Source organism: Otolemur garnettii, unplaced genomic scaffold (genome assembly GCF_000181295.1).
Source record: "Otolemur garnettii isolate 467f Iridium unplaced genomic scaffold, OtoGar3 scaffold00008, whole genome shotgun sequence".
NCBI lineage: Eukaryota > Metazoa > Chordata > Mammalia > Primates > Galagidae > Otolemur > Otolemur garnettii.
Genome location: NW_003852403.1, coordinates 32,251,253 through 32,276,364, shown reverse-complemented (window position 1 = coordinate 32,276,364; position 25,112 = coordinate 32,251,253). Strand labels below are relative to the sequence as shown.

Sequence of the window (25,112 nt, the reverse complement as noted above, 5' to 3'; positions counted from 1 at the left end):
CACAATTAACCAAGTAACACTTCTATCACAATTAACCAAGTAACACATCCATCACAATTATATTCATTCAAAACTATTAAGAAATGAGTATAATTGGTAGGATCTTCCAGTATGCTAATTCTGTCTTCTGCTATTAAACTCAACTATGAAGTTATTAAATTTCATTTACTACCTTTAGTTCTAAAAATTCAACTTAAATTTCTTTCATAATTTCTAGTGTTCGGCTGAAATTACCAAAATTTTCATCACATTTCTAAAATATGTTTGTCACAATTATTTAAAAGTTCATGTCTGATAATTCCGATATCGGGATCTCCCATGGAGAGAGAGAAAATGCACTTTTTTTCCTTTTTTTTTAGTTTTAGGCTATGGGTATACCTAGGGTTTTAATTTAATCCCAACATTGTGCATGAAAAGTTGTAGGGAGGGATCAAGGCTCTGGATGATCTGATCTTCCCTGAGGGAGTGTTTACCCTGAATTCTAAGTTTTATTCCTGCAGCCCTATGAGAATTGTAGAAGCTTTGCACAACCTCTTAGCTTTTCAACTTCTAATTTATCCTCATTTACTTATTTTCCCAGGAGGGCTTGGTAATTGCTAAATGCCCCAGAAGAAGATTGAATATTGAGATTGCCTTTCCTTACTTTCCTTTTCTCTGGGATAGCAGCCTTTCAATTCCTTGATGGTTGGATGTTTTTGAATGCCATAATTTCATTTTTCTTTGGTTCAGATTTTCTAGTTATTCTTTGCAGGAGGGTAGGTTAGCAACAAGCTAATCCTCCATCACAGAAGAAGAAATTGATCAGAAAATCTCTTGAATAATAATTTATTTTGAATTTTAAACAGCCTTTGATTAAAATGACAGACAAGTTTAAAAGAAAATTATCAGTAAGCTATTAATTTTGGCTCAGAATGGTATTTTAAATTTTGACAGTCATGGAGGAAATCAAAAACTATTTTTTTTAACACTTTAGAGTACACATGTGTTTATTGCAGCATGATCTACCATTTCAAAGACATAGAATAACATGTGTCTGCGAACCAATGAGTGGATAAAGAAAATGTATACACACACACACACACCACAGGATACTACTCAGCCATACAAATGAATGAAATAATGTCACCTGCAGCAATTTGGATAGTACGGATGGCCACTATCCTAAGTGAAGTAATTCATGAATGGAAAACCGAATACTCCATGTTCTCACTTGGAAATGAGAGCTAGACTATGGGGACATAAAGGCATACAGAGTGGGAGAATTGACTTGGAGACTCAGAAGGAGGGATGGAGGGAGGGGAGTGAAGGATGAAAAATTAACTATTTGGTACAATGCACACTGTTCAGGCGATGGGCACATTAAAAGCCCAGACTTCACTACCAAACAATTTATCTGTGTGAATAAAACTACTTGTACCACCTAAACCTATTAAAATAAAAAACCCTTCGAAGTGAAGTTTTAGAGAAACTTTAATCTTTTTCTGATTTCCAGTTTGAACAAATGTTGGTAAACTTTATAGACTATTAGAAAAACATACCAAAAGTTTGCTTGAAGGAGTGGATATTTTTCCTTGTTAGAACTGATGTTTAAAAAAATGATTAACATTGCTATTTACTGTCAGTAAGCTAATGGCTGCTTCATTCCAGTACAGTATTGCATCTCTCAAGGATGGATATCTATTCTAAGAGATGTGTCCTTAGGCAATTTCATCACTATGTGAACACCACACAATATACTCACACAAACCTGGTTGGGATAGCCTAGTACACATAGAGGCTGTATGGTATAGCCTATTGCTCCTGGGCTATAAATGTGCATGGTGTGTCGCTGCACTGAATACCGGGGGCTCCATAACTCAAAGGTGAGTATTTTTGTACTGAATACTGCAGGCGATTGGAACACAGTGGTATTTGTGTTTTCTAAACACAGAGAATATATAATAAAACTATGGTATCAAAGATAAAAAATGATACACATGTATGTGGCAGCACCATTATAATCTTCCTGAATCACTGTTGTACATCCAGTCAGTTGTTGACAGAGACATCCTTATGTGAAGTGTGACTGTGCCTTACTAAGAGTCATTTTCTAAATCCATTTGGTAGGAGTAACTATATGAATGGTAAACTTCTATTCGTGTTACTAAAAATACTTTCACAACTAGAGTTTAATTTGTGAGGATCCGCTAATAAACGTCAGAAGGAAACCAATATGATGTGCCTGTTATTTTTATAATGAACGTGCTGAAGAAACACAGTGTTTTGTTCAAAATGGAATAGAAGATTTGGACAGTAGAGGGTGCAATTGTACCTTTAGTTCTGTATTTTAGTCATTAGAAATCAGTATTTAATGGTGGAGAGACAGCTTGAAGCTGTCCACTATTTATGGAAATGTATTCAAAGTCAGTCATGAAAAGATGTATACATTTTATAATCATGTAATGCTCTGCTTAGCCTTGCACTTTTTAAAAATGGCAAATTTAAATCTCAATTGGAAACTTTTCTAAATTATACTTTTAACTAAATAAAGAATATGTTTTCTGCTTGTATATATGTACATATATATATCTTACTACATGATATCTTTCTTTTATAGAGCTTAATCACTAGTAATTGCATGTATTTTTACTTTTGAGAAATGCTATTTCTAAAGGCATTGTGTATGTTGATAACCACATCATGAGGCTCTCATTTCTTAGCAGGAAAGGAAATATAATTAAGAATTACCAAAGATAAATGAATTCAAATGGTCATTAATACTCAAGGTCCAGAAGTTTAATGCAGCAAATCAGAAACTCAGATTTCCATTTAGATTCTGAAGCACCATGATTAAGATTGCAGTTTAAAGCTTCATTTATAAAGATCTGTGGAGTTATATATGTAAAACTTTGAATATTTATCTTCAAATTTGACTTTCTCATAGAAAAGGATCACCTACGTTTTTTTCCCCCTCTAGGAAGGGCTTGGACTTAGGATTTTTTTTTTATTTTGACAAAAATAACCTTATTTTTCCAAGATACATTCAAATGCAAAATCTTTAAAATCTTTGGAAGCCTTCTTGCTACCTTTTAGAGATTGTAGAAAACATCTACTGGAAAAATATTCCTTTTTTTCATTAACAAAATGTATATACCTGTGTCTTTAGATTTAATCGAACAGCTATTTGACATAGCATTGTGACTTTGTAATTATTGCTAAAACCCAAAAGTTAGCCCTTGAGTGTGTTCAGTTGATTTTGATAGTAAGCTTATGATTTAAAATGAAAGGCCTATTCTGATATTGTGTAGAAAGAGCAAAAGAAAGAACAAGAGAGAAGAGAAGGAAGAGAAGTTTATCTGTTTTAAGAATAAAGTTAGTGAATTCGAAATATTTGGGGGGATAAATTTTCTTATGTGCATAAATTTGCTTCTTAATCTTTGCTTCAATCTTAATATCCAAAGCTACTATGCATGAAGCGATCAGATAGAGCATACACATTGGTTAATAATCACCGAAGCAACTTATTGAATACCATAGTTGGAAGCATCTGCTTTCAAAATAGCAAATGATATGAATAGTTTTCTAAAAGATATGCCTATTAAGAACTACTAAAAAACACTAAAGCCAAGTACCGCCATCAGCCTTTGTAAGGAGTAGGTAGTGGGAGAAACAGAAAGAAATTCTAGAATTGCTGATGCTAGAGCCATGGCCAGTGTGATATATGGAAGAACACTGGACCTTGAAGACCATATATGATAATGCTAAAAGAAGGAAAGAATCAGAGATTACTGCCATTTAAAAATGGATTAGGAGAGTTAATTATCTAGGTGTAATTTGATAAAAGTGATTGGGTAGCAAGGAAAATTATTTTCTAGAAAAATATTTCAAGTTGACAGGAAGAAAACATGGTTCTCATGAGTCTTAAGCAGGAAAATATGTTCAAAGAATGATGTCTGTTTTCTTTTTCTATGGAGGAAAACCACATTTTTAAAGTAAGCCTCTGCTATGTTTGATTTATTATATATATATGGCAAGGTTTAAGCTCAGTCTCTGATATGTTTGGTTTGCTACATATTTCATACCACCATCAATACATAGTCTGAGAAATTGTTTTTTTCTTCCCCTTCTCCATCAGAGAGGTATGTTGCGGATAACAAATAAATATTTGTTAGCCACATTAATTTAGTCCTACCATTATTCATTCAATTCAATTAAAAATCATATAGCAAGGGCCTGTGTGTGCTGGGTATCGATGCACATAATAGACCAAATTCCTTAACTTCTTAGTGTACAGTCTAATAGGAGATACCTGAAAAATATCCCTGCAAATAAGATGTCATTATAGATTATTATAAGTTTAATTTATAGAGTTTTCTGTCATGTTACTGGCTCTGGTCATGGGTGAGGCACCTTGTGATGGAAGCTATCAGGAGGGTGATTAAAAAGGTTTGTCATAGGAAGTTATATTTAAAGGGAGAACTGGAGAATAGGTCTATTGAGTTAACGACTAAGATGGGAGGTGGGATGAGATGGTGATGAGGTTGAGATTTGAACGTATTCAGAGTCTTCACAGACAAAAAGAAAATCACCATTGGAAAATCTCTAAAGTGTCAATATAAAATTGACTGATGCTTGGCGATTTCAAAGAACTAAGAGATTGGTGTAACGCTTAGGTAGTTAATTATTAATCAGTTGCTCTCCTTATTTTAATCCCACTTTAATTTCCCCTTGAACATTTTTCCCAAGCTGAGTAGCAGTCCTGCAACCCAGCCTAGTTTTAAAGAGCTCCTATCTTGGGTCAAATGGCAATGCCAGTTGCTCATTCTTTCCAGTAAGCCCCTCATTTGTCGTATGTTCAGAGTTTTCTGTCGTGTTACGGGCTCTGGTCACGGGTGAGGCACCTCGTGGTTTTAAGGGGAGATTCCTAGATAGTGGCGGTGGCTGGCAGTGCTGATGGTGGGAGGAGGACTAGATATTGCTGTGTATGTAGGTAACGATAGGGATTTCACAGAGAGAAAGATGCTTCATCTTTTTAATAACTTATCTAATTTACCTTTCAACAATTAAATGTCATGAATACTCAGGTTCAGAACTTAAAGTTTGAGTGGAAGGAATGTCCAGTTGTGCAAATCAACTGTATATATTTACTACATACTTATGAAATATGGGTTGTATTCGGTATTATATATATTTACTTTATTTTGGATATTCCTAATACAACTGGAAAATTAAAAGTACTGACAGTAATGCATAAAGAAATCTGTTTTGTTGAGTCTTTCGCAGTGCCGCCCAGAACCCTTTTTCATTACCCTTATTGCTATTTTAAGAAACTGGTGTTCTTTAGGTTGCATTTTGAGGAAACATGGAGTTTTGATGAACTTAGAATGTGCTTTGATGGGTGAGAGCTCTGAAGGGGTGTCTTTGGGTTGTTGGCAAAGCTGTGCTTTGACCCCTGGGCTTAAGCTATTGCACCATCTGTCACTCTGTGCTTTTTCTTGATTATTTGTGTTTTCTTCATCAATTATTTTACTTCTCACAAGTTGATAGTCTCTGGTTCTAGAATATGAAAATTTATGAAATGTGTTAGTAATTTGCTTTGTGGACCAGTTGGTCAAATGAACATATGTATACTCAGAATGTTAAAATACAAAATTATTTTGAAGGAAAATATTCATGTAATTGTAGATGTTACTCTTTTCAATGCATTTTGAAATATATCTTTACTGTATTTTTTTTAACAAAGGAGTTATACAATACCCCATCAGTATCCCACTAGAAAAAAACTAAATGAATAGAATCACCTTTTGGCATATTCCAAAGTTATTATACTTTTAAAATGTCAAATGAGTAAGATTAATCATATGATTTCAGGCAATCAAACAGGTACCACCATTTGAATTCTGAGACTTCTACAGTTTAGAATGTTATCTTTTAATGGCAATGAGTTAGAGACAATTTTTTCCCCTTGGTAATGGTCTTTTTTTTTCCCCACCTTGGTAAATACAGTTTTTCATATTTCAAGGCCTTCTAAAATCCTGTAATGTGGGGAAGGTTGAACTGTATCTGAGAGAGAAAAATTAAGCCACATGGTTTACCTTCATTCTTCATTTAGATCTTTGTAAAAGAAAGTGGAATGCAAGTGATTTAGGATGCATGCGCCTCCTGTGCCCACCTTACTTTACATGAATGAAGGTTGATCAAGAGGGTGTGGGTTATGTATCATAGCTATGGTCCATGCGTGCCTGTAGGGTTGTACAAGCACACACACAGACCCACTGAGATGCACATACCCGCACAGACACAGCTCTTTGTCTTCTTATGGACTCTCACAGTAACAATAAACGTTCTGTATGGTTCAAGTATAAGGAGAAGCACAATAGCACTAATTCGACATTTCAAAGACCTTTGTATATATTCTGTTTTCCATAGCAAATTAAAGTGTTCTAAAATATCTTTAACAACTATCATTTATTAAGAGATGTGAGGTAGAATTTTCATATGAACTAAGTCAGGCTTCTATTTTAGTAATAATAAAAATGCCAAGTGAATGAATAACTTTAAGAACAGTATGCTGAGAACTGGGACACGTGGATTCCTGCCTCTTCCCTGAGTGAGTTATTTAACTTTCCTGCCCCTTAGGTTTCTTTCATTTTGAAATTAGGACATCAAACTAAATAATCTCTGAGGTCTATTCAAATTCAAAATTTTGTGATATTGATTATGAGTAAAGAAAAAAACAGGCTGTCTTAGTCTGTTTTGTGTTGTGATTACAGAATACCTGAAATTGGGTACTTGAGACAGAATAGAGATTTATTTCTTACAGCTCTGGAGATGGGGAAGTCCAAGGTCTTCTTGCTGCGTCATCCCGTGGCAGAAGGCTGAAGGGTAAGAGCACACATAAGAGAGAGGGCAGGAAAGAGGCCCAAACTTTCATCAGGAACCCACTCCCGAGAAAATTAACCCACTCCCTGATAACATCATTGATCTATTAATGAGGACACAGCACTGATAACATCATTGATCTATTATTGAAGACACAGCCCTGATAACATCATTGATCTACTAATGAGGACACAGCCCTCGAGACCTAATCACCTCTTAACAGGTCTGTCCTCTCAACACTGTTGCATTGGGAATTAGTTTCCAACACATAAACTGTGGGAAAGACATTCAAACCCTAGTGGAAAACTTTGCTTTCATTGTGGGAGGGAGGATTAGGTGGGTGTCAAATATTGGCAATGTTGCTATCACTCTTAATTAGCTGAATTGGCTGTATTTGTGTGTGTATGTACATGCTGTTTGTACATGTCCTCAAGAATGACATAACTAAGTGAAATAGCCTGAATGTGGAAATACTGTTAGATCAGGTAAGTTTCACTTCTGTGACTGTTGAGAGACTGTTACTTGCTGTGTACTGATGGAAGGTCTGGCCAGTGGAATCTGGCAAATGAAAACAAACAATTTTCACTAAGTTCTCTATGTTCCTAACAGCAATTGCTTTTAATATTCCAAAAATAGACATTTTGAAGATTTCCATGTCATTTTTTTCCACTTAAAATTAGTAGTCATTATAGATGTTTTTCTGAGGAAGATAGATGGTTAGAATTTTGGCTATATTATATTCTATGGAAAACTTAGATGAATTTTCCATAATAACTTCTTAAATTAATTCTGATCTTTGGGTAAAAAAAAAAATCTTACATAATGTCATGACTCAAGACAAACACAGGATATTCTGGACTAATACTAAAAATGTATGAAAATCCATATTGTATATTTACTTATATAGGGAATTAAAACAATATGATACTTTACAGATTGCTATTTTTTTGTAATTTCTTTATTATATAGGTGGTTGCATATTTTAATTTTAAGTTTAAACCTGAACCACTAATATTTAAAGTATTCATTACCTACTAGATCAAATGTCTGTACTTGGAAAAGTGAATTTAAAAAAAAAAGTCTAGGGCGGTACCTGTGGCTCAAGGAGTAGAGCGCCGGCCCCATATACCAGGGGTGGTGGATTCACACTAGGCCCTGGCCAAAACTACAAAAAAAAAAAAAAAAAAAAGTTAGACCAGGAAGGAATTTTGGAATCTTTTAAAATGTGTACATAAGGTTCAGTTGGCTGATAGTTTTATAAATAGTTACAAATACATAGCAAATATATTTGTCTCATGGGTACCAGTCTGGGGCTCCTATTCTTGTTCTAATAATGCTTTCATGAGCATCAGACACTTTGCTTGGCATGATACCCATTTATTTTTACCAACCTACAGTTTCATTTGCCTGCCTTTAGAAAGGTGGATTTCTGTCTCATGATGATTATATAAAAGGCACAATATCTAGGGTTTCCTTAATTCGAAATTAGGTGATACTTACTTGCTCATTAATTAATTAGAATGCAGATTTTATATATTTCCCTACAAAGAAGGGGAAATACATTCTTCCCCTGCCTCCCACTCCCCTTCTTCCACAAATCCCTGACATTCTCACAATAGGCAATCCACCTGTCTCAGCCTCCCAAAGTGCCACGAGCCACCATGCCTGGCTTGTTATCTTTCCTACAGCTTCAGTATTTCCCCACCTGACTAATTTTAATGAGTTTGCCAGCAAATTTAAGTTTTCTTCACTCTAAATTTTGGTTACATAACTTGTAGGTGGAGAGTAGCCAAGGAATATCAATTGTTAAATGCTAGTTAAAAACAAAAAAGAAAAATCATTTACTAGAGAGCATTCGGTAAGCCATATTATGGCAAAATCTGATTCCAGAAGCAAAATTACCTTTGGAAATGTTTTTTGAATATTTTGTAGACAATACCGAAGCATTAGTAAGTGATGTGCATTTACTATGCAAGAAAAGTCCCTGAAATGGAACTGAGAAGCTGTCATTTACTGATCATGTAGGGAGATAGTCTGATGTTGCCTGCACACGTACTTATTCCCTGGGCTTAAAATTTAGTAAAATGGTATTTTTTAAAATTATACTTTATGCACTTTAAACTTGTACATTTATTAAAAATAGAGGAAATCTACTATTTTTATTCTTTAAAAATCTTTTATTCCTTTTGGTCATTGGAAATGGCAGCTTAATAAGAGTCCAGAGAAATGTTCATTTTGTAAGCGCAGGAGTTTTCCTGGGCACTAATTTAGGCTGAGTCACAATAATAACTTACCATCATTTTAAGTGGTGTAATATAAGAATTCATTTCAACTGATATTAAGCATGACACTAATTCAGAATTAAATGCTAAGCACATTAGCAATTATGGTACAGTGCACTTTTACTTTCCAAGACTCTGCAGTAAGTTTTTCATCATTAATGGTTTACTTTTTTCTCTTCCATGCAGAGCTTATTATTTTAAGATGACTTCAAAATAGTTCACCACTAGAATGTTTACTTACATCACTTAAATATCCATTTCTTACAGCTGAATCTATCCACCAAACACGAGAGACTAGTATAGAAGTTAATTGAATACAGGTGGTTGAATGCTTGTGCTTAATACATAAAAAACCAACCTAAAGTTCCAGTTTCTCTAAAAACAATTAACCAAAAAAAAAAAAAAAACCCCTTGAATCCATGTTTAATTTATTAAAGCATAATTATAATTCTATTGCCTGACCTCACTCCCCGTCATAGACCAAAGACAACTTCTAAAGTGTATTATTATACAATGGAATATGATGATTGTTTTCTCAAAACATATTCACACAAATGTGTAAGTAGGGTGGGTATCATTACAGATTTTCCTTGGTTTTGCTTTCCTATCAGTAACTTTGAAAGTAGAATTTGGCATATTCCTATACTGGAGAGGTTCCGCAATCCTGAATTAAAACACAGCGACCAACAGTCTTGACTAGGACTGAGAGATTCTCAGAACTTTTGGTTTTAAAACCAGAATGATCTAAGGCAAATGGAAAATCCCAAGCAGTTCTAGTTTTAAAACCAGAATGATCTAAGGCAAAGGGATACAAGTTGTTTATCCTAAAGTGGGTGAGATGGTGTTGAAGTAAAGACAGTTTTTGGAAAAAAAGGAACTTTTTACAGATCTTATTCCTGCTTTTGCAGGATTTTTCAAATTTCTCCCCTGGCCACCTCCCCATTGCAAAAGTCAAGCAAGTTAAAGGACGCTTTTTATCTCTGTGGTTCCAGATAAGACAGCAGTAACACCAGGAAGTTGTGCAGAAGGCAACAAGAGGTGGGGGCTTGGGCTCTAAGGCGAATGGTCTGGATTTGAACCCAGACTTTGCCACTCACTGGGTGGGATAGTCTGTGCCTCCATTCCCTCACATAGAAATAGAAATATTAACAACCAATTTAGTGTGTTGTATGAAGGGTGTCACTCATTCTGAGTGCAAGGAACTTGATTGTATTTATTGTGGTCTTGATTATGGTTATGAGCTTAGAGGAAGCCTTAGGTTTGCCAGCAACAGCCTTCATGATGTAGTCTTAGGAATCCTGGTTACTTTGAGCAACTTTCTGCAAGGGATGGCTTCCATTACCTAAAAATCTCAGCTACATTTTTGTTTGTTTTTCCTTTTCCAAGATATACACACGAAATGGTAGAAAAAATATTCAAACTTAGGACTCTTTCAGGAAATGTTGCATCAGTGTAATGGAATGATAACATTATCATGGTTCTTTTGGGGCTAACTGTGTTTTTAGGGAAGGATGACAAATTCTTTTGAGTTTATTTTTTTAACCCCTAGTATTATAATAAAGCTATTTTATTGAATATCTCTTTGTTTGTTTTTTAAGACAGAGTTTTACTACATCACCCTGGGTAGAGTGCCATTGCATCACAGCTCACAGAAACCTCAAACTCTTGGTTTTACTTTTCTATCAGTAACTTTGAAAGTAAAATTCTCTTGCCTCAGCCTCCTAAGTAGCTGGGACTACAGGCCCCTGCCACAGTGCCCGGCTATTTATTTTTGTGGTTGTTTTTGTAGTTGTCACTGTTGTTTAGCAGACCCAGGCTGGGTTTGAACCCGCCAGCCTTGGTGTATGTGGCTAGCACACTAACCACTGATTATGGGCGCTGAGAAAGTTTTTGTGTGATATAGGCTAGCAGCATACCTGAATATGGTCTATATTTTGAACACCTTTTAAAGTCAAAATGGTAATGGTGGATCTTTTCAGCCATTTACTTTGTGTTTGTTAGGATGGATTCTTGACTTTCAGTATCCGATTCATACTACAACATATTTTGTATCATGAAAATTCCCTTTAAATGAACATATAATGTGGCTACATCCTATGTTTTATGTAGATATGCTAGCTTATCTAATCATAAAAGTTATTTACTCAATTTTACAATTCGGTGTTAAAAAGCTCACTTTTGTTCAAAATACACAAATATTTTTGGTAAGAGTGCTGTTTTTTCATTTTTTGGGGGGAAATGCTTTAGTTCCTATTTTCCTTTATATGTGCTAGACAGGCTTTCTACACGTGAAGAACTCTCCACTCTACTCTGTGCTGCTTAAAGATGTTAAGCAGCCCCATTTATGCCTCAAAATGAACTCTAAAACCCCAAACTCTGCTTGGCAGTTGTCTCACGATGTACCCTATACATTGCCTTGGATTTCTGTTTAGACATAAACTCTTGGCATTATGGACCCCAATACAGATCTATAAGAAAAAGTCATTTGTAATAACAGTATGCTGGAAGGCTGAGGCGGGTGGCTTGCCTGAACTCACAAGTTCCACACCAGCCTGAGCCAGAGTGAGAGCGTGTTGCTAAAAATAGCTGGGCATTGTGGTTGGTGCCTGTTAGACCCAGCTACCTGAGAGGCTGAAGTAAGCGAATCGCTTGAGCCCAAGAGTCTGAGGTTGCTGTGAACTATGATGCCATGTCACTTTACCAGGGGCGACAAGGTGAGACTCTGTCTCAAAAAAAGAAAAAAGTCATTTAGTATTAAACATTTTCCCATGGAAAAAAAGAATTCCCACAGGGCAGCGCCTGTGGCTCAAAGGAGTAGGGCACCAGCCCCATATGCTGGAGGTGACGGGTTCAAACCCAGCCCTGGCCAAAAACTGCAAAAAAACAAAAAAGAATTCCCACAGTTTGAGTAAGATAAGAATTTGGCCTCTTGCCTAGAAGAAGGACATTGTCACAGAAGCTCTTATAGAATACAGTCAGACAAAGTCATAGTACTTCTGCTTGATTTACTTTTAATTAAAACAACAATTATTCAGAGATATTATTTATTGCTGTCACTGTATGCTAGCTATTCCTGTTTCTCCCTTACAAATGAAACTGTTTGGGGAGTTATCCAGTTCACATATCACAATGTGAAATAAATGCACTTCTGAAAATGTCTATATTGGAAAGCAGAAAAAGTGTATGTGTCATCTGTACTAAGAGAATTAGATCATCATCTGTGTGAAAAATGTTTCGGATAGTAGATCCTTTGTCATTTATACCTCCCATCACAAGCAAGCGCACTTTAAATCAAAAAGCTTGTTCCTGTGCCAGCAGCTCGCTGCTCTGTTCCTCTCTGTCTTTGCAACCTCACACACATAGGTGTGTATTCAGAAGCAAACGTGAGCACGTTTTTGGTTGCTAATATTTGTATTTTGCCTGAGTTCGGATTCCAGGGAAGAGCTGTGCATTGCCATTGAATTTTATTTTCTATCTACTTTGTTTTAGTGTTAAGGAATGACCACACAGAGCACTGAAGATTAGAACACTAAGTGCCTAAGAATAGTAATTAAAAGGCAGCTAATAAAGAGACTAAAGATTTCGATGAGTTGTTGAAGACTTAAGCAGACAGTAGGAATTGAGGTAGGAGTTGGGGATTCTAAACACGTGTCCCAGTGATGGGAGAATAGCCCCTGACAGAGAAAGCTGTCGGATCCGATTGTCATCACTGTAGGAAGCACAGTGGGGCCAGGGATGCGGGCGGCAGTAGGTGGGTGGGACCCTTGTAACCAAATACTGCGCAGTTTCTGTGGCCAGCCTGGAGGTGTCCTCCTCCCTGTGAGGGTTTTCCCTTTTCTTCAAAGTTTGCCTGTCAGGATTTCTTCCTGGCCATTCCAATGGAAAGATACATTCCTAACAGCTTGGTTGTCAGGAAAGTACTAATAATATTTTCAAAGGTAAAGTTCAGTTTGAACTTTTGGAACCCGCCCCCGCCAAATCCAGCAACTGGAAGACGCCAGGACCAGCAGTAAACTATTCCCCAGATGCAAGTTCAGGGGGCGGGGGTGGGGGGGGCATGATGGAGAAGCTGAGTGGCCTTCTAGGGCCCAAATCAGATTTTGGCCTTTGCCCTAAAAAAAAAAAAAAAAAAAGAGTTCCTCGATCTGAGTTCGGAAGGGGACAAAATAAAGCAGTAACTACAGGAGCTGGCAGACAGGAGCGACGCTGAAGGGGGCAACTGAACCCCATTCCCCCAACCTCAGTTCCTCCAAAACGTCTGGCTGTAGGGGGAATCCCCCTCCGGTCCCGACTCGCTGTCGCCTCCTGAGAGGCAAGTTTCTTTCCCAGCGTTAGCCACCTGTGCGAGGCGCGCCCCGTGGGAAAGGTGGCATGGAGAGGCGAGAGCTCAGCCCCAGCGCTCGGGAGCTCTTCTCGGTTGCGGCTGGCGGGCCAAATGCCTCCAGAACTCAGAGCTCTTCGCGTGCCCAGTCTTCGGTGCCCTCGGGCTTGGCCAGGCTCCTAGCTCGACGTTCTCCAGGCTGGTGCGCCCTGGAGCCGGCTGCCGCCCGCCCAGCGCGCGCGGGGTCCTCCCGCCTCTCTCCCCACCTCCCACCCGCCTCGCTCCGCCCGCACACCCCGCAGCGCGCCTCGGAGCTTTATCAGGTCCTCACACACACCGCCCGCTTCCTCCGGCGCCCGGCGCCAGCGACCCCGCCGGACCCGCTCCTCGGAGCCCGGGTCAAGTCCCTCCTCCCGCTCCCGCCACCGCTCCCCCGCCGCGGCGCCCCCGCGCTGCGGCGCCCACCGCGCTCCAGGTTTAATCCCCGGTTGGACCTGCTGTTTTGCTCATCCCCACGCTCAGCCTCTCAGTGAGCCCAGACGAGTGGAATCTGCACACTGAAACTCTCGGTGGCTGGAGCCGGCGGACTGGGCATGCTCAGAAGCCAGGGCTGGCTTTGGTCTCAAGTAGGAAGCTTTTGCACTCGGGAGGCAGCGACGACTTTGGGGAAAGTTGATCCGAGAGGGGAGGAAGCCCCAAGACGCGGAGCAGCGGCAGGAAGGAGCCCCCGGCAGCCCGGAGGAGCATGGGCACCCTGCGGGATTTACAGTACGCGCTCCAGGAGAAGATCGAGGAGCTGAGGCAGCGGGATGCTCTCATCGACGAGCTGGAGCTGGAGTTGGATCAGAAGGACGAACTGATCCAGAAGCTGCAGAACGAGCTGGACAAGTACCGCTCGGTGATCCGACCAGCCACCCAGCAAGCGCAGAAGCAGAGCGCCAGCACCTTGCAGGGCGAGCCGCGCACCAAGCGGCAGGCGATCTCCGCGGAGCCCACCGCCTTCGACATCCAGGATCTCAGCCATGTGACCCTGCCCTTCTACCCCAAGAGCCCACAGTAAGCAGGGGTTGCGCGCCGGGTCGTGTGGCACCCTGGCGCTGGGTAGCTGCGGGTCTCTGTATTGTCTGTCGGCCCCCGCCCCTCGCGCTTGCCATGTCTGTCCTCATCCTCAGAAATGTTTCATTTTAACGGGCACTTCTTGCGGGGCTGTGCACGTTTCTCAGAGCCAGACTCACTGCACATACGTTGCCTTCGTGTCTTTGTCAGATGTCAAGGTATTATTTTTAAATATCATATATACAGTCATAATTGCCACCTAGCGTGCGTAGAGTTTGCGCCCCAAGTGTGTGTCCGACTGTGTGTGTGAGTGTTACAGGAGAAATAAAAAGCCCCCGTCTCCCCAGACCCCTGTCAAAACCAGCCCAGCCGGAAAAATCCTAAATGCAGGCTCATCAGACTTGAAATGAAATGCGTCTGATAGCTCCTCACTTTGCACGCTTTTGTGGCTCTCCGGGATTTCTCTCCCGGCTGGCGCTTCACGCTGGTACCCTTCAAACCTGAGGTTCTGTCGTTATCAAAGTGTAAGAAATAAGCAAATACGCATATAAAAGGGAAGCATTTTTGATTTCCTGAGTCGGATGACATTTACAATCCATAAATGGAAGCCTAGTCTGTTGATTTTTTAAAAATATTTTTCCATAACATCTGAGGGAAAAGATTGCTTGTTTTCCTTAAGGAATTCCTATAACGTTACTACTAATGGAGCAGCCCCATCTCCCCAGAGGGTTGTATGTTTCCAGGGTCAAATATAGATTAGTACACTTACCTTATTTACAACGCCTGGACACGTTGTTTGCTTACTCCTGGCTTCTAAGGCAACCACTCTGGTGCATTGTTCTAGCATTTCAGAGCACTCTGTAGTTCTCATGCCAGTGGGCTTCATAACTTGGATGGGGAAAATTGAATGAAACTTGTTATACAACCCTCAACTCAGAATCCATATGGAGAGTAAAGAAGCAGGAACTGGAGGTTAAGGTAGAATGAGGGGAGAGCCCTCAAATGAATGGCGTTTCTAATTAGTAGAGAATGACATAATTGATCAAATCAAGGATTTTGCTACTCTTAACTACATCTCATTGTCTGGATGACACGTGTTACATAATAATACAGGCTCTCTTAAAACGCTTTGCTTCATAAGGACGAGGAATTAATATAAGGAGAAAGAGTCAATACGAACTTGGTTACCTTTATTTGTATTCATCGGATTTTGTGGGGTTCCCGAGCATACACTAGTTATACTTTTGAAAACTTGGAGTTATACCCGTCCATAGCGGTTCCCATTGGAACATTTGCTGTTCCTCATGCAGGTGACGCCTAAGGAGGAGTTTGTGTTTGGTGAGGGAGTGGAGGAGAGACACTAAGGATAAACATTCCTGAGATTCTGACCTCACCAACTTGCCCTAATAGTTCAGCAGACGTAGATCTGCCTTAGAAACCTGAGTGATCTGAGTCAACTTCAACTTTCCCTGGTAAATTAATTTGCAGTCCTGACATGCCTGCCTGTTTTAGCTAACAAGGTACATGACCATCTCTCCTGGGCCAAGTTTTGCATAATGAAAAAATAACTCAGAGACAGCTCCCTGCATCTTTAAGCATTCCCTCCGATGGCATTTTAGTATCTGCAGGACTTTGGAGTTGCCAGAGCAAACTCCACTCATATGAAAAGACCATTTTAATAGGTTTCATAATGAAGCATGATGGAGCCAGCTGATAACGCCAGTTAAGCATTCTATCAGAGAAGGTCTAAAGGAACCCAGGCAGCAGAGAATGAACTCTGCAGTATGGTAAGTTTTAGAAACTTCGCAGTGCTTGATATGTGGAATAACTAGATTTAAAAGAAAAGTCCACGGTGGAAAATGAAATTAGTGTGGCAAAAATTTTACAGCATCCATTACAATAAACATTTTCTTTATTGAACAATGTTCTGTGTGCTGATATTTATTTAATAACTTGTGTTTTAAGGAAATCAGCTATTCAGGTATTGCCATGATGGATTTGGTGATTCTGAAGAATTTTATTGAAGAAAATGATAGAATGTCTTCTGAGCTTAAATATTTTTGGAAAAACATCTGTTCTTTTTTCACACTTACATAAAGAAAACTAGAATAAAATTGGCTTGAGTAGTAGAATGTGTACCTTTCTGGAAGAAAAGAAGTATATTGTATGCAAAATCACTATATCTTAGGTCATTTGGATGGTTGTACAAGATAGTTTCACAAAGAATTAAGAAAAATTGCCACACCAAAGAAAACATGTTTGCATTTGAATCTATTTCACCATGAATAATTTGAGTAGATGGACTTATTGGCAACAAGTGTTTATATTTTTACAGTTCATCTTTACGGCAACTCCAATTTAGCCATCTTTCTTTAACTTACACATAGATTATTGTGAGTTCAAGTTGAAACAAAACCAACTACACAGACTAAAATGACTTTCAAGTTCACGTAAGTTATGATCTCTTTTTTCGTAGATAGAGGTAACTTCCCCACTAATGTCCTGTTCAATTATTTGATGTATGCAAATATGCTTGTCTAGTTTTTGCTTCCAGAGATTACCTTCTGAGGATTGTAATTTTTAAAAAATAATTTTTTTTTTTTTTTAGTGATTTTGATCATTTAAAATTAGTGTAAAATGTAAACTACTTAACTTTAATCACTTTCACATGTTTGGTTTGGAATTTTCCCTTGAAGGTGAGAACTGGAGGGAAACCTCTGTCAGATTCCAGCCTAGAACCAGGGTACATTTGCTGCAGCTTTGAGGTGGGAGACGTGTTTTTGTTAGGCTCTTACACAATCTGTATAGAGTCCTTAACCTCTTCTTATGTTTTGAATGTGAGCCGAAGAACTGATGCAGGAAATTAGAATCTATATTCAACTAGTACTAAATAACTTCTTAAGAACGTGAAACTGCTAGACTGTATATTTTGAAATAAATTGAGCAAATAAACTCTAAAAAGTGAAAAAAGAAAGCCCAATGATCCATTATAGAAAATCAGATTGCCTGTTAATTGTATATATGGAATAGGCCTTATGGACTTTCAAAGTAATTTTATTTCATGACATTTTATTTCTGAAAATTGACTCCATGATAAGTTACAATATCCAGTTTCTGACATTTTGATCTAAACCTTTTTACCTACTGAAAGTATTCCCGGATCTTTTTCCTTTTGCTGTCACAGGGTTCTGTGTCATTTCAGATGTATTATACAGACTTCAGTTCCTGAAAGTTGTTCGTGTCTGTATTTATGTTAAACTTTTATTCTCATCCCAGGAGTAGTGGAGTTTCAGTGAATTACAACATGTTCTGCTCTGTTTTACTTTTTGATTGTGAAGTACTTTCCAAGAGCTGAAGATAAAAGGAGACATAGTTCCTCATTTTTAAGGAGGCATTAATTTTAGACAGATCTTATATGATCTTTTTAAACCTTGACACTAATATATCTCAAGAGAAATAGAATCTTCCTAAAGGCTGTCTGTTAAATTCTGTAGAAATTTGAGAGAATTCTAGAATAATCAGAGATTGGCATGCTCTTATTAATAAAACATAGATGCTATTCAAAGGTAGAAATTAAATTCCAAATGTGACCTACAACTCAGTTCAATACTTTTGCTGTGTGCAAAAAATATTTAAAGGCACTAGAGGTGAGAGATACGTAGGTTGTGCCATTAAGGAGTTAATAAGGGGGTAACATTGCTACGCTAGTCAATAGTCTCGGAAGCAGAGTAAGCTAAGTCCCAGAGGAATAATTAAGACAGTTGGCAAAATGATATCAAGCCCATTTAATTTTATGGTATCAGAAACTCTTGTGTCTGTGGAAGTATTTAAAGTAAGTATTTGAAGGATGGCCCTGATATAGTTGAATGGAAATGAGATGCAAAGGGGAGGGGGAGACAGATTAGCAAAGAGACAACACAGAAAAGGAAAACAGAGCATATCTGGGGATTGGCAGAAACTAGTGGCTGTATTAGAGACCACAGAGGGAATTGACAGAAAGCAAGTTTGGGCCAGCAAGAAGAGTCTTTATATGCTTTCTAAAGTAGGGGAGAGGACGTTCTGCTTGCTCTTAGAATCATCAAGGATTATTTGTATGTATGTTTTACACTGAGGGTTGATTGTTACCTACTAGCAAAGTTCTGAATCTCAGAATATCAATTCAGCCCTCTTAACACCCACTAGCACCGTCCTGGAGATAGTCAAAACTATGCTAATTGGATACGAGTATTTCATTTAAGCAAACCCATAAATGATTAAAACTCTTAAACCAAGTTCCATCCTTAAAGACACCACGTTGCTTTTTCCACTAACTTCAGAAATGTTCTGCTGAAAATAATCTAATTTTCTGCCCCAGACTAGCAGTGCAGTTTCCTCTCCATACTTAGGCAAACTGGACATAGATGAGAATGAAACCTGAGGTTGGTTTTGGAGATTCATCTTTCCCGTGTGTGTGTGTGTGTGTGTGTGTGTGTGTGTGTGTGTGGTTTGTCTGCTTCTTGTGGACGAGTTAAACTCTGCCCCAACATTATTCCACTAGAGTTTCTAATTTAAGTTTGATCATTAATTTGACATTCCAGTCTGTGCAATAAAATTGAATAAAATTGAAGTCGTGGAAGCCTTTATAAAAATGTGTGAGACCAGGTTGCAAGACCCTGTTAGGGTGTTTTGAAGCACAGTCAAGTTGTACGCCCTTAAAATGGGGTTTCTAATGACAATACTGAGGAGCCTTTAAATAGAATAGCTCTAGAGACTGCCTGAGAATATAAACGACCGGCTTCCTTGCTCTGCTGGGCCACATTTCCAAGCTCCTGTTATTTGTTACTGCACCAAAGAGTTGGGTTTGGATTCCTAATGGGAAAGGTAGAGGAATGCGGGCCATGTTCCCGTGGTTGCCGTTTGCAGGTTATAAGGCATATGGACACATTTTTTTCCCCCTGTTTGCCTAGCGATGGAGGGTCTTCATGGTATCCTAGCAACCATATCCGAACACCAGGCTGCTGCTCTTTCTGTCCTCTCCACCGTAGGTGCTCCTGCCCATCCCCAGGAACTGGGCCTGTTGCTAGCTAGCATTCCAGACCCTCTGACTTGAACCTTCCAAGCTCAGAGCAGGCAAGACAATATAATAAATAAGCACATGCTGAAAGCAGCATTTACCAGGATGCTCAACAGCTTATTATGCAGTCACATCTGTGGCATTTTGAATCCTGATCTTGAATTGTTGAGCTGGGGCTGTTTGCCACCCCTTCCCTGACAGCCCTTCCTCACACCCAGCCTTCTGCCACCAGTCCTCCTTCCCTCTCACCGTCTTCACTAAGGATGGTGCTTCTCAGCATCTCCTTAAAATTTATTTTGTGAGAAGTTAAGTCTGTGCAGCCTGTTTGAACTCTCTAAGTATAATTTTGTTTGTAAGAGCAGAGGAATGTTCTCCTTCCAAAGCTGTCATGTAAATATAAACAATAGCACCAAAACTGTAGCTACACAAAACAGATGTTTTAACACAAGGTGGGACGAATAGTACACTCCCAGAAGTCTCTAGTTTCTGAATGGGTTTTATAATTATAGTTATTAATATGACAAAAAAAAAACCCAGGAGAGTGGAGTGAGGTGAAGATGTGTGTATGGGGGGAGAACAGGAAAGGGCAACACAAGATGAAGTTTGTTAAAGCTCTGGGAAGTGGGAAAGGAGTCATAGGTTTTGTGGGGGAATAGATCGGTGGTAAGACTGGAACAGAATTTGCAAGTGAAATGGTCCTGTGTGGATAAGACAGTCATACGGAGGAGACACCCCAAGTGGAGTGTGTGCAAGGCTCGCCTCCTCAGGGAGCAGCCGTGAAAAGGTTTCTCTTAGACCAATGCTTGTTCTGAATGCTTCGTACTGTCCCTTCGCAACATCTCTTAATCTGAGATTTTGTGCAGTTCACAGGGCAAAGGAAAAGAATGAGGGCAGCAGGTCAGTACACCACTGTTCTGAAATCAAGGGTCAAGAATTGTCCTGTCCATCATGATAAGAACAGCTAACATTTATGGAGCACCTCCTCTCTGCCAGGTGCTGCTCCTGGGATTACGTGGATCATATCTTTTTACCATTCAAACAGCACTGGCACCAAGATTCTGAAATATGCCCATTTCACCAGCATAAGAAACAGAAGGCCGAACAGAACAGTTGCTCAGAAAAGCTCAGCAACTTGCCCGAGGACACACCCTTAGTAAAAGGCTGAACCTGAATTTGAGCTGTGAGCCTTTTCCCGCCTGTCCTGCTTACAAAAGAGGGTGAAGATTAGGAAGTTGCAGGAAAACCTAATAAATACCAGAGAGGCTATTCTCGAAGGAGTATCTGCGGACCAATCATTAAACAGGAAACAGAATTACTCTGGGAAAGTGGAAGAAGATAGGACAGAGCTTCTCAAAATTTGCTGTGCATTGGAACCACCTGGGGAACTTAAAAAAAAAAAATATCCGATGGCTGGGTTTTTCCCAAAACAAGTAAAAATCAGAGCATTTGGGAGTGGAAGCAAGGTATCAGTATTTTTTAATGATTTCCCAGGTAACTCCAATGTGCAGGAAAATTAGGAAATGACTCTGATAGACAGATGACAGGATGTGTATGTGTATGTGTGTGTGTGTGTGTGTGATTTTAAACCAAAGGCCAGGATACATTTTTATTCAAAGAGTTAAATGCCTCTATTGGCTAAAACTTTTCATCACTAGGAACTTGCAAAAGCAGTAATGACTTTGAACCAAATTGTAGATGTACACTGTTTAGATGATACTTTATTGTTTATTCTCCCCAATCACTAACCATCACCCTACCTACTCCAGTAGTTCTCAACTCCAGCTGTATATTAGAACTGTCCAGGGAGCTTTAACAAATATCTTTGCTGTAGTTCCTGCCTCCAGAGACTCAAGGGTAATTTCTCTGGGGTGACCGGAGGCATGAGCGTATTATTTTAACTCCCAAGGTGATTCTAATATACATTCAGGGCTGAGAACTGGATGATAGCCTATTAAATGTTGATTGTTACAGATGACTTAAATTCTCTTTCTCTGGGGAAGCACCTTGCTTGTTTTCTTTTGCCCAACTTAAATCCCAAGCAGCTTCCCAGTCCCCATAAATATCTGGGCCTGTCAGTCCCACTGTGATCATGGGGGCTACCCGCTATGGACCTGGAATACACAAAGTGGTAGTGACCCTGCTCAGTGGTTAACGATGTTTCCCTTCTCCTGGCAGCTCTGAGTCCTGGCCGCTGTCCACATGTGACACACATTAGGATCAGCCACCACTCCAAGTCTGCTTTCTGTTCTCACCGAGGGCGCCTGCCTCATTGGCCAGTGAGACTGCTTCCTTGGGTCCCAGCTACTGCTATCCAATGTTCAGTTTAGGAAGGTGAAACACCGATGAGCTCCTCTTGGAAGAGTAGCACTGGGCTTGTAGTGCCTCTCCTTCTGGTATGTGATATCTCTGCAGCCAGCTCGACAGTTTTTTTTCCCCTACAGATATTTTATCCTTTTAAGGCAAACAGCCTGAGCTCAGGCTGAGGAGTACTTTCCAAGGCTTTAGGAAAAGCAGAGCTAACATATCAACTTCTCAGCGCCCCTTCCAGACTGTTTGGTGTAAGTGGATAGATCTGAGCATTGCTGGCAGGTGAGAGGTCTGAGATGATACCTGCAGTGACGGATCTTGGTGTGTCCCTCCCAGACACGAGAATTCCTAAACCCTGTGGTCAGACCTCACTGCTGCCCCTATTGCCAGCTCTTCTGTCTCTTTCTTGTCCTCTTTCTTCTTATATAATCGTTAAAAAACACTCCTGAAGGTGTTCCTCGGGGTCTCTGGTAGGAGCTATTTATACTTGTAATTGGTCGTTATCTTTTTAGGTGAAGATCAGCCAACACAGCATTTTATATAAGCCACGAAAGTAGCTAATATAGTTGCAAATACTTTTTGGCAAAAGTGATCTTCGAAGTGGAGTCGGGGAGGAGCTAGCTTGTCTCTTTCCCTCTCCTTCTGAAATATGAAAATGTATTCTGCTGACAGATAGCGTGTTAAGGCAGAGGAGATGTAATAAGGCTGCCCAGAGGATTGGAGACATTAATTATGCAAGGAAGTTAATTATAAGTAAAGTAAACACTTTCATTATGAATCCAGCTTCATGTAGTTCATTTAGTTATTGGACCTAAATGAGAGGGATAAGAGGAATTAGCAACAATACAGAACATGACCAAAAGCATGTGTTCCCTTATTATGGCTTAGCAGTTAGAAGCAGAATGACGGGGAATTGCTGGCGGTGGGATACTTGGAACATGCCTGTATCTCTGGGTTCTTTTATTCTAAGATCTTAAAGGCTGGGACTTAGTATAGAAAAAGAAATTAGTGACAATTTAGTGCCAACATATACTACTTTCACCTGCATCAAAAAGAATGTTAAATACTGTTGCCTGTCTGAAGATCATAAATGCAAATTAAGCTTCATCAGATTTGCTTTAAGATGTGTGTAACGGTATTGACTTCTATCTAGAGGTGGGGTCACTTAGGGCCAGCGGAAGCATCAGTAAGTAGATCTCACTTCGAGGCCCTACCTGCTCTTAGGAAATAGCACTTTACTTCTGGGAACATGAATAATTATAGTATCAGCCAGTCAGTTTAATTTGGTTAATTGTATTGAATGTCAGTGATGACAAATACACTCTAGTTAAGCAAAATACTTGTGCTATTTTCTGAAACAATTGTATTATGGTAATATTAAGCTTGCACCAGATCTAGGCCTAGGAATAATGAGCTAATCTGGGAGAAAAACATCTTCTTTTCTGGATATACTCTACATCATCTTAATGGTCCAGTTTCCTAATCAATTATGGTTTTGATGGTGCTTCTAAGTCCGAAATGAGAGGAAAGAAGAAAAGAATTGTCAGGACAAAAAAAGAAAAATGGGAATTCTGAGTTTGGTCCCTTCCAGACTTGTTGTTACAGATGGGCTAGGGGGTGGGTTGGTCATATGCTCCTACACATGCAGGTGCATAACTCCACACTTCCACCTTCATAATATACTTGTGGCCTTAATCCCTGGTGCCTGAGGACCACATCTCATATTACGCCATGTTGGAGAAGATGACCTCAGATTAGATGTGTGCTGGTTTGATAAGGTGTCAGCATATCCTTTACAAAGGAATATTAAACATCTGAAAGCAGCAGGTACCATCCCAGGCTAAGCCCGTGATGGCAAGTCAGTATGTGACTGGGTGGAGAGAAATGAGAAAGTCTGCTTTGGAATGAACCCTGGAATGCACACTGCCTGCACTGTCAGGCTGTGGAACCTTATGTGAGCATCAGTCTTCATTCTAGGGAATTGTTACCCTCTTGGTTTGAACTGTCTACAAATACTAAAGCTTAGAAAAGGTGGCCCAAATACACTTACATAACTAGAAGTAGTATTTAGTCCGGAAGATCCATTCAGTGAGTTCCTTTTTATTTTAAGCAAATGGATTTTACTTAGTAGAACTTTTTCAGTTCTGAACTGTCGGAGGAAAATCTCTTTCCCCCCATAGCATATGGTATAGTGCAAAATGGAAGTTGCTCAGACTTTCCAGTCATTCACTGAATACCTAGCTTTATAAAAATGTAATGCTGAACTTCATCGTGCATTTGTATGAGCGGTGCTCCTTGTTAGGGATCTGAAAAGCTTTAGAAATAATGTGAAAGAAACTCTGCTATGACATTTTCTTAAATAGCTTTAGCCTTGGTGAGGAAATAGTCATTTCTCTTTCCATCAAAATTTCACCTCGGACTTTTTGTTTTTTCATAAAGGGGAAATATGACACAAAAAAATTGTAACTCGTTTGATTCTGCCTTCCAGATGTTTTAGCATTGTTTAATATGGAGACCTGTACTCTCTTGTTGAAAAAAGAAAAAAGGACTAAACAATGCCTTGTTTGTGTAGTCCTGAACGCCATAAAACTAAGTGGATGTTACTTTGAAACAGTCCTGGAAAGGACTGGCAGACAAATACAATGACAAGCTGACTGGGAATGGCCCACCTTTTATTAACGTGATACCTTTTTACATACTTGGTGAATTTATCGAGACGTTGCCTTTTTGTTGCTTTACTTAAGACATTAACATTATTAACATACTTGTTTTTCCCTCCTTTTCGAACTTTTGGTGGGAAATGCCTACCCTAAAAAAGTGTTTTCTTTTTGAGAGATAACAGCTAAAAGAGTATGGTCCATGCCCTTTCCTATAACAATAATCAAAGAAAAAACTTCCAGAAATGGAGAATCCAAGCACTTAAAAGCATTACGTGTGTGTCGTATGTGTGTGTGTATATATATGTATTGGGGTATTTGTTTACATGTTCATGAATAATTACAAGAAATTATTTCATAAAATTCTGATATTTGGAGAGTATTCTGTTATTTCTATCAAAAGTTATGGTACATCTATAATGTCATCATGATTCTTATAAGCAGCTTCTAAACCCTCAGTAATAACGACATCAAAAGAACCAAGATTGAAGTATTATAATGAAGATCAAATTTGGAGTACAGACAAGAGAGTTATATCGAACAAATGCATTGCTAGCCGCTTCATCCTAAAGTAT

The 25,112-nt window shown here is 39.2% G+C and overlaps 1 protein-coding gene across 2 annotated transcripts in view; it reads left to right on the top strand.

Annotated features, from left to right (window-relative positions):
• Window positions 1-25,112, top strand: part of PRKG1 (protein kinase, cGMP-dependent, type I) — a 1,243,017-nt gene that overhangs the window by 66,150 nt on the left and 1,151,755 nt on the right. Inside the window, exon 1 of one of the 2 annotated variants that reach the window (XM_012801439.2) lies at window positions 14,050-14,520. The exons of the other annotated variant lie outside the window; for it this stretch is intronic. Within the exon in view, the coding sequence (XP_012656893.1) occupies window positions 14,210-14,520 (311 nt within the window). The 5' untranslated portion in view covers window positions 14,050-14,209. Of the gene's footprint in view, window positions 1-14,049; window positions 14,521-25,112 lie in introns of those variants that run through there. 2 annotated transcript variants of the gene reach the window in all.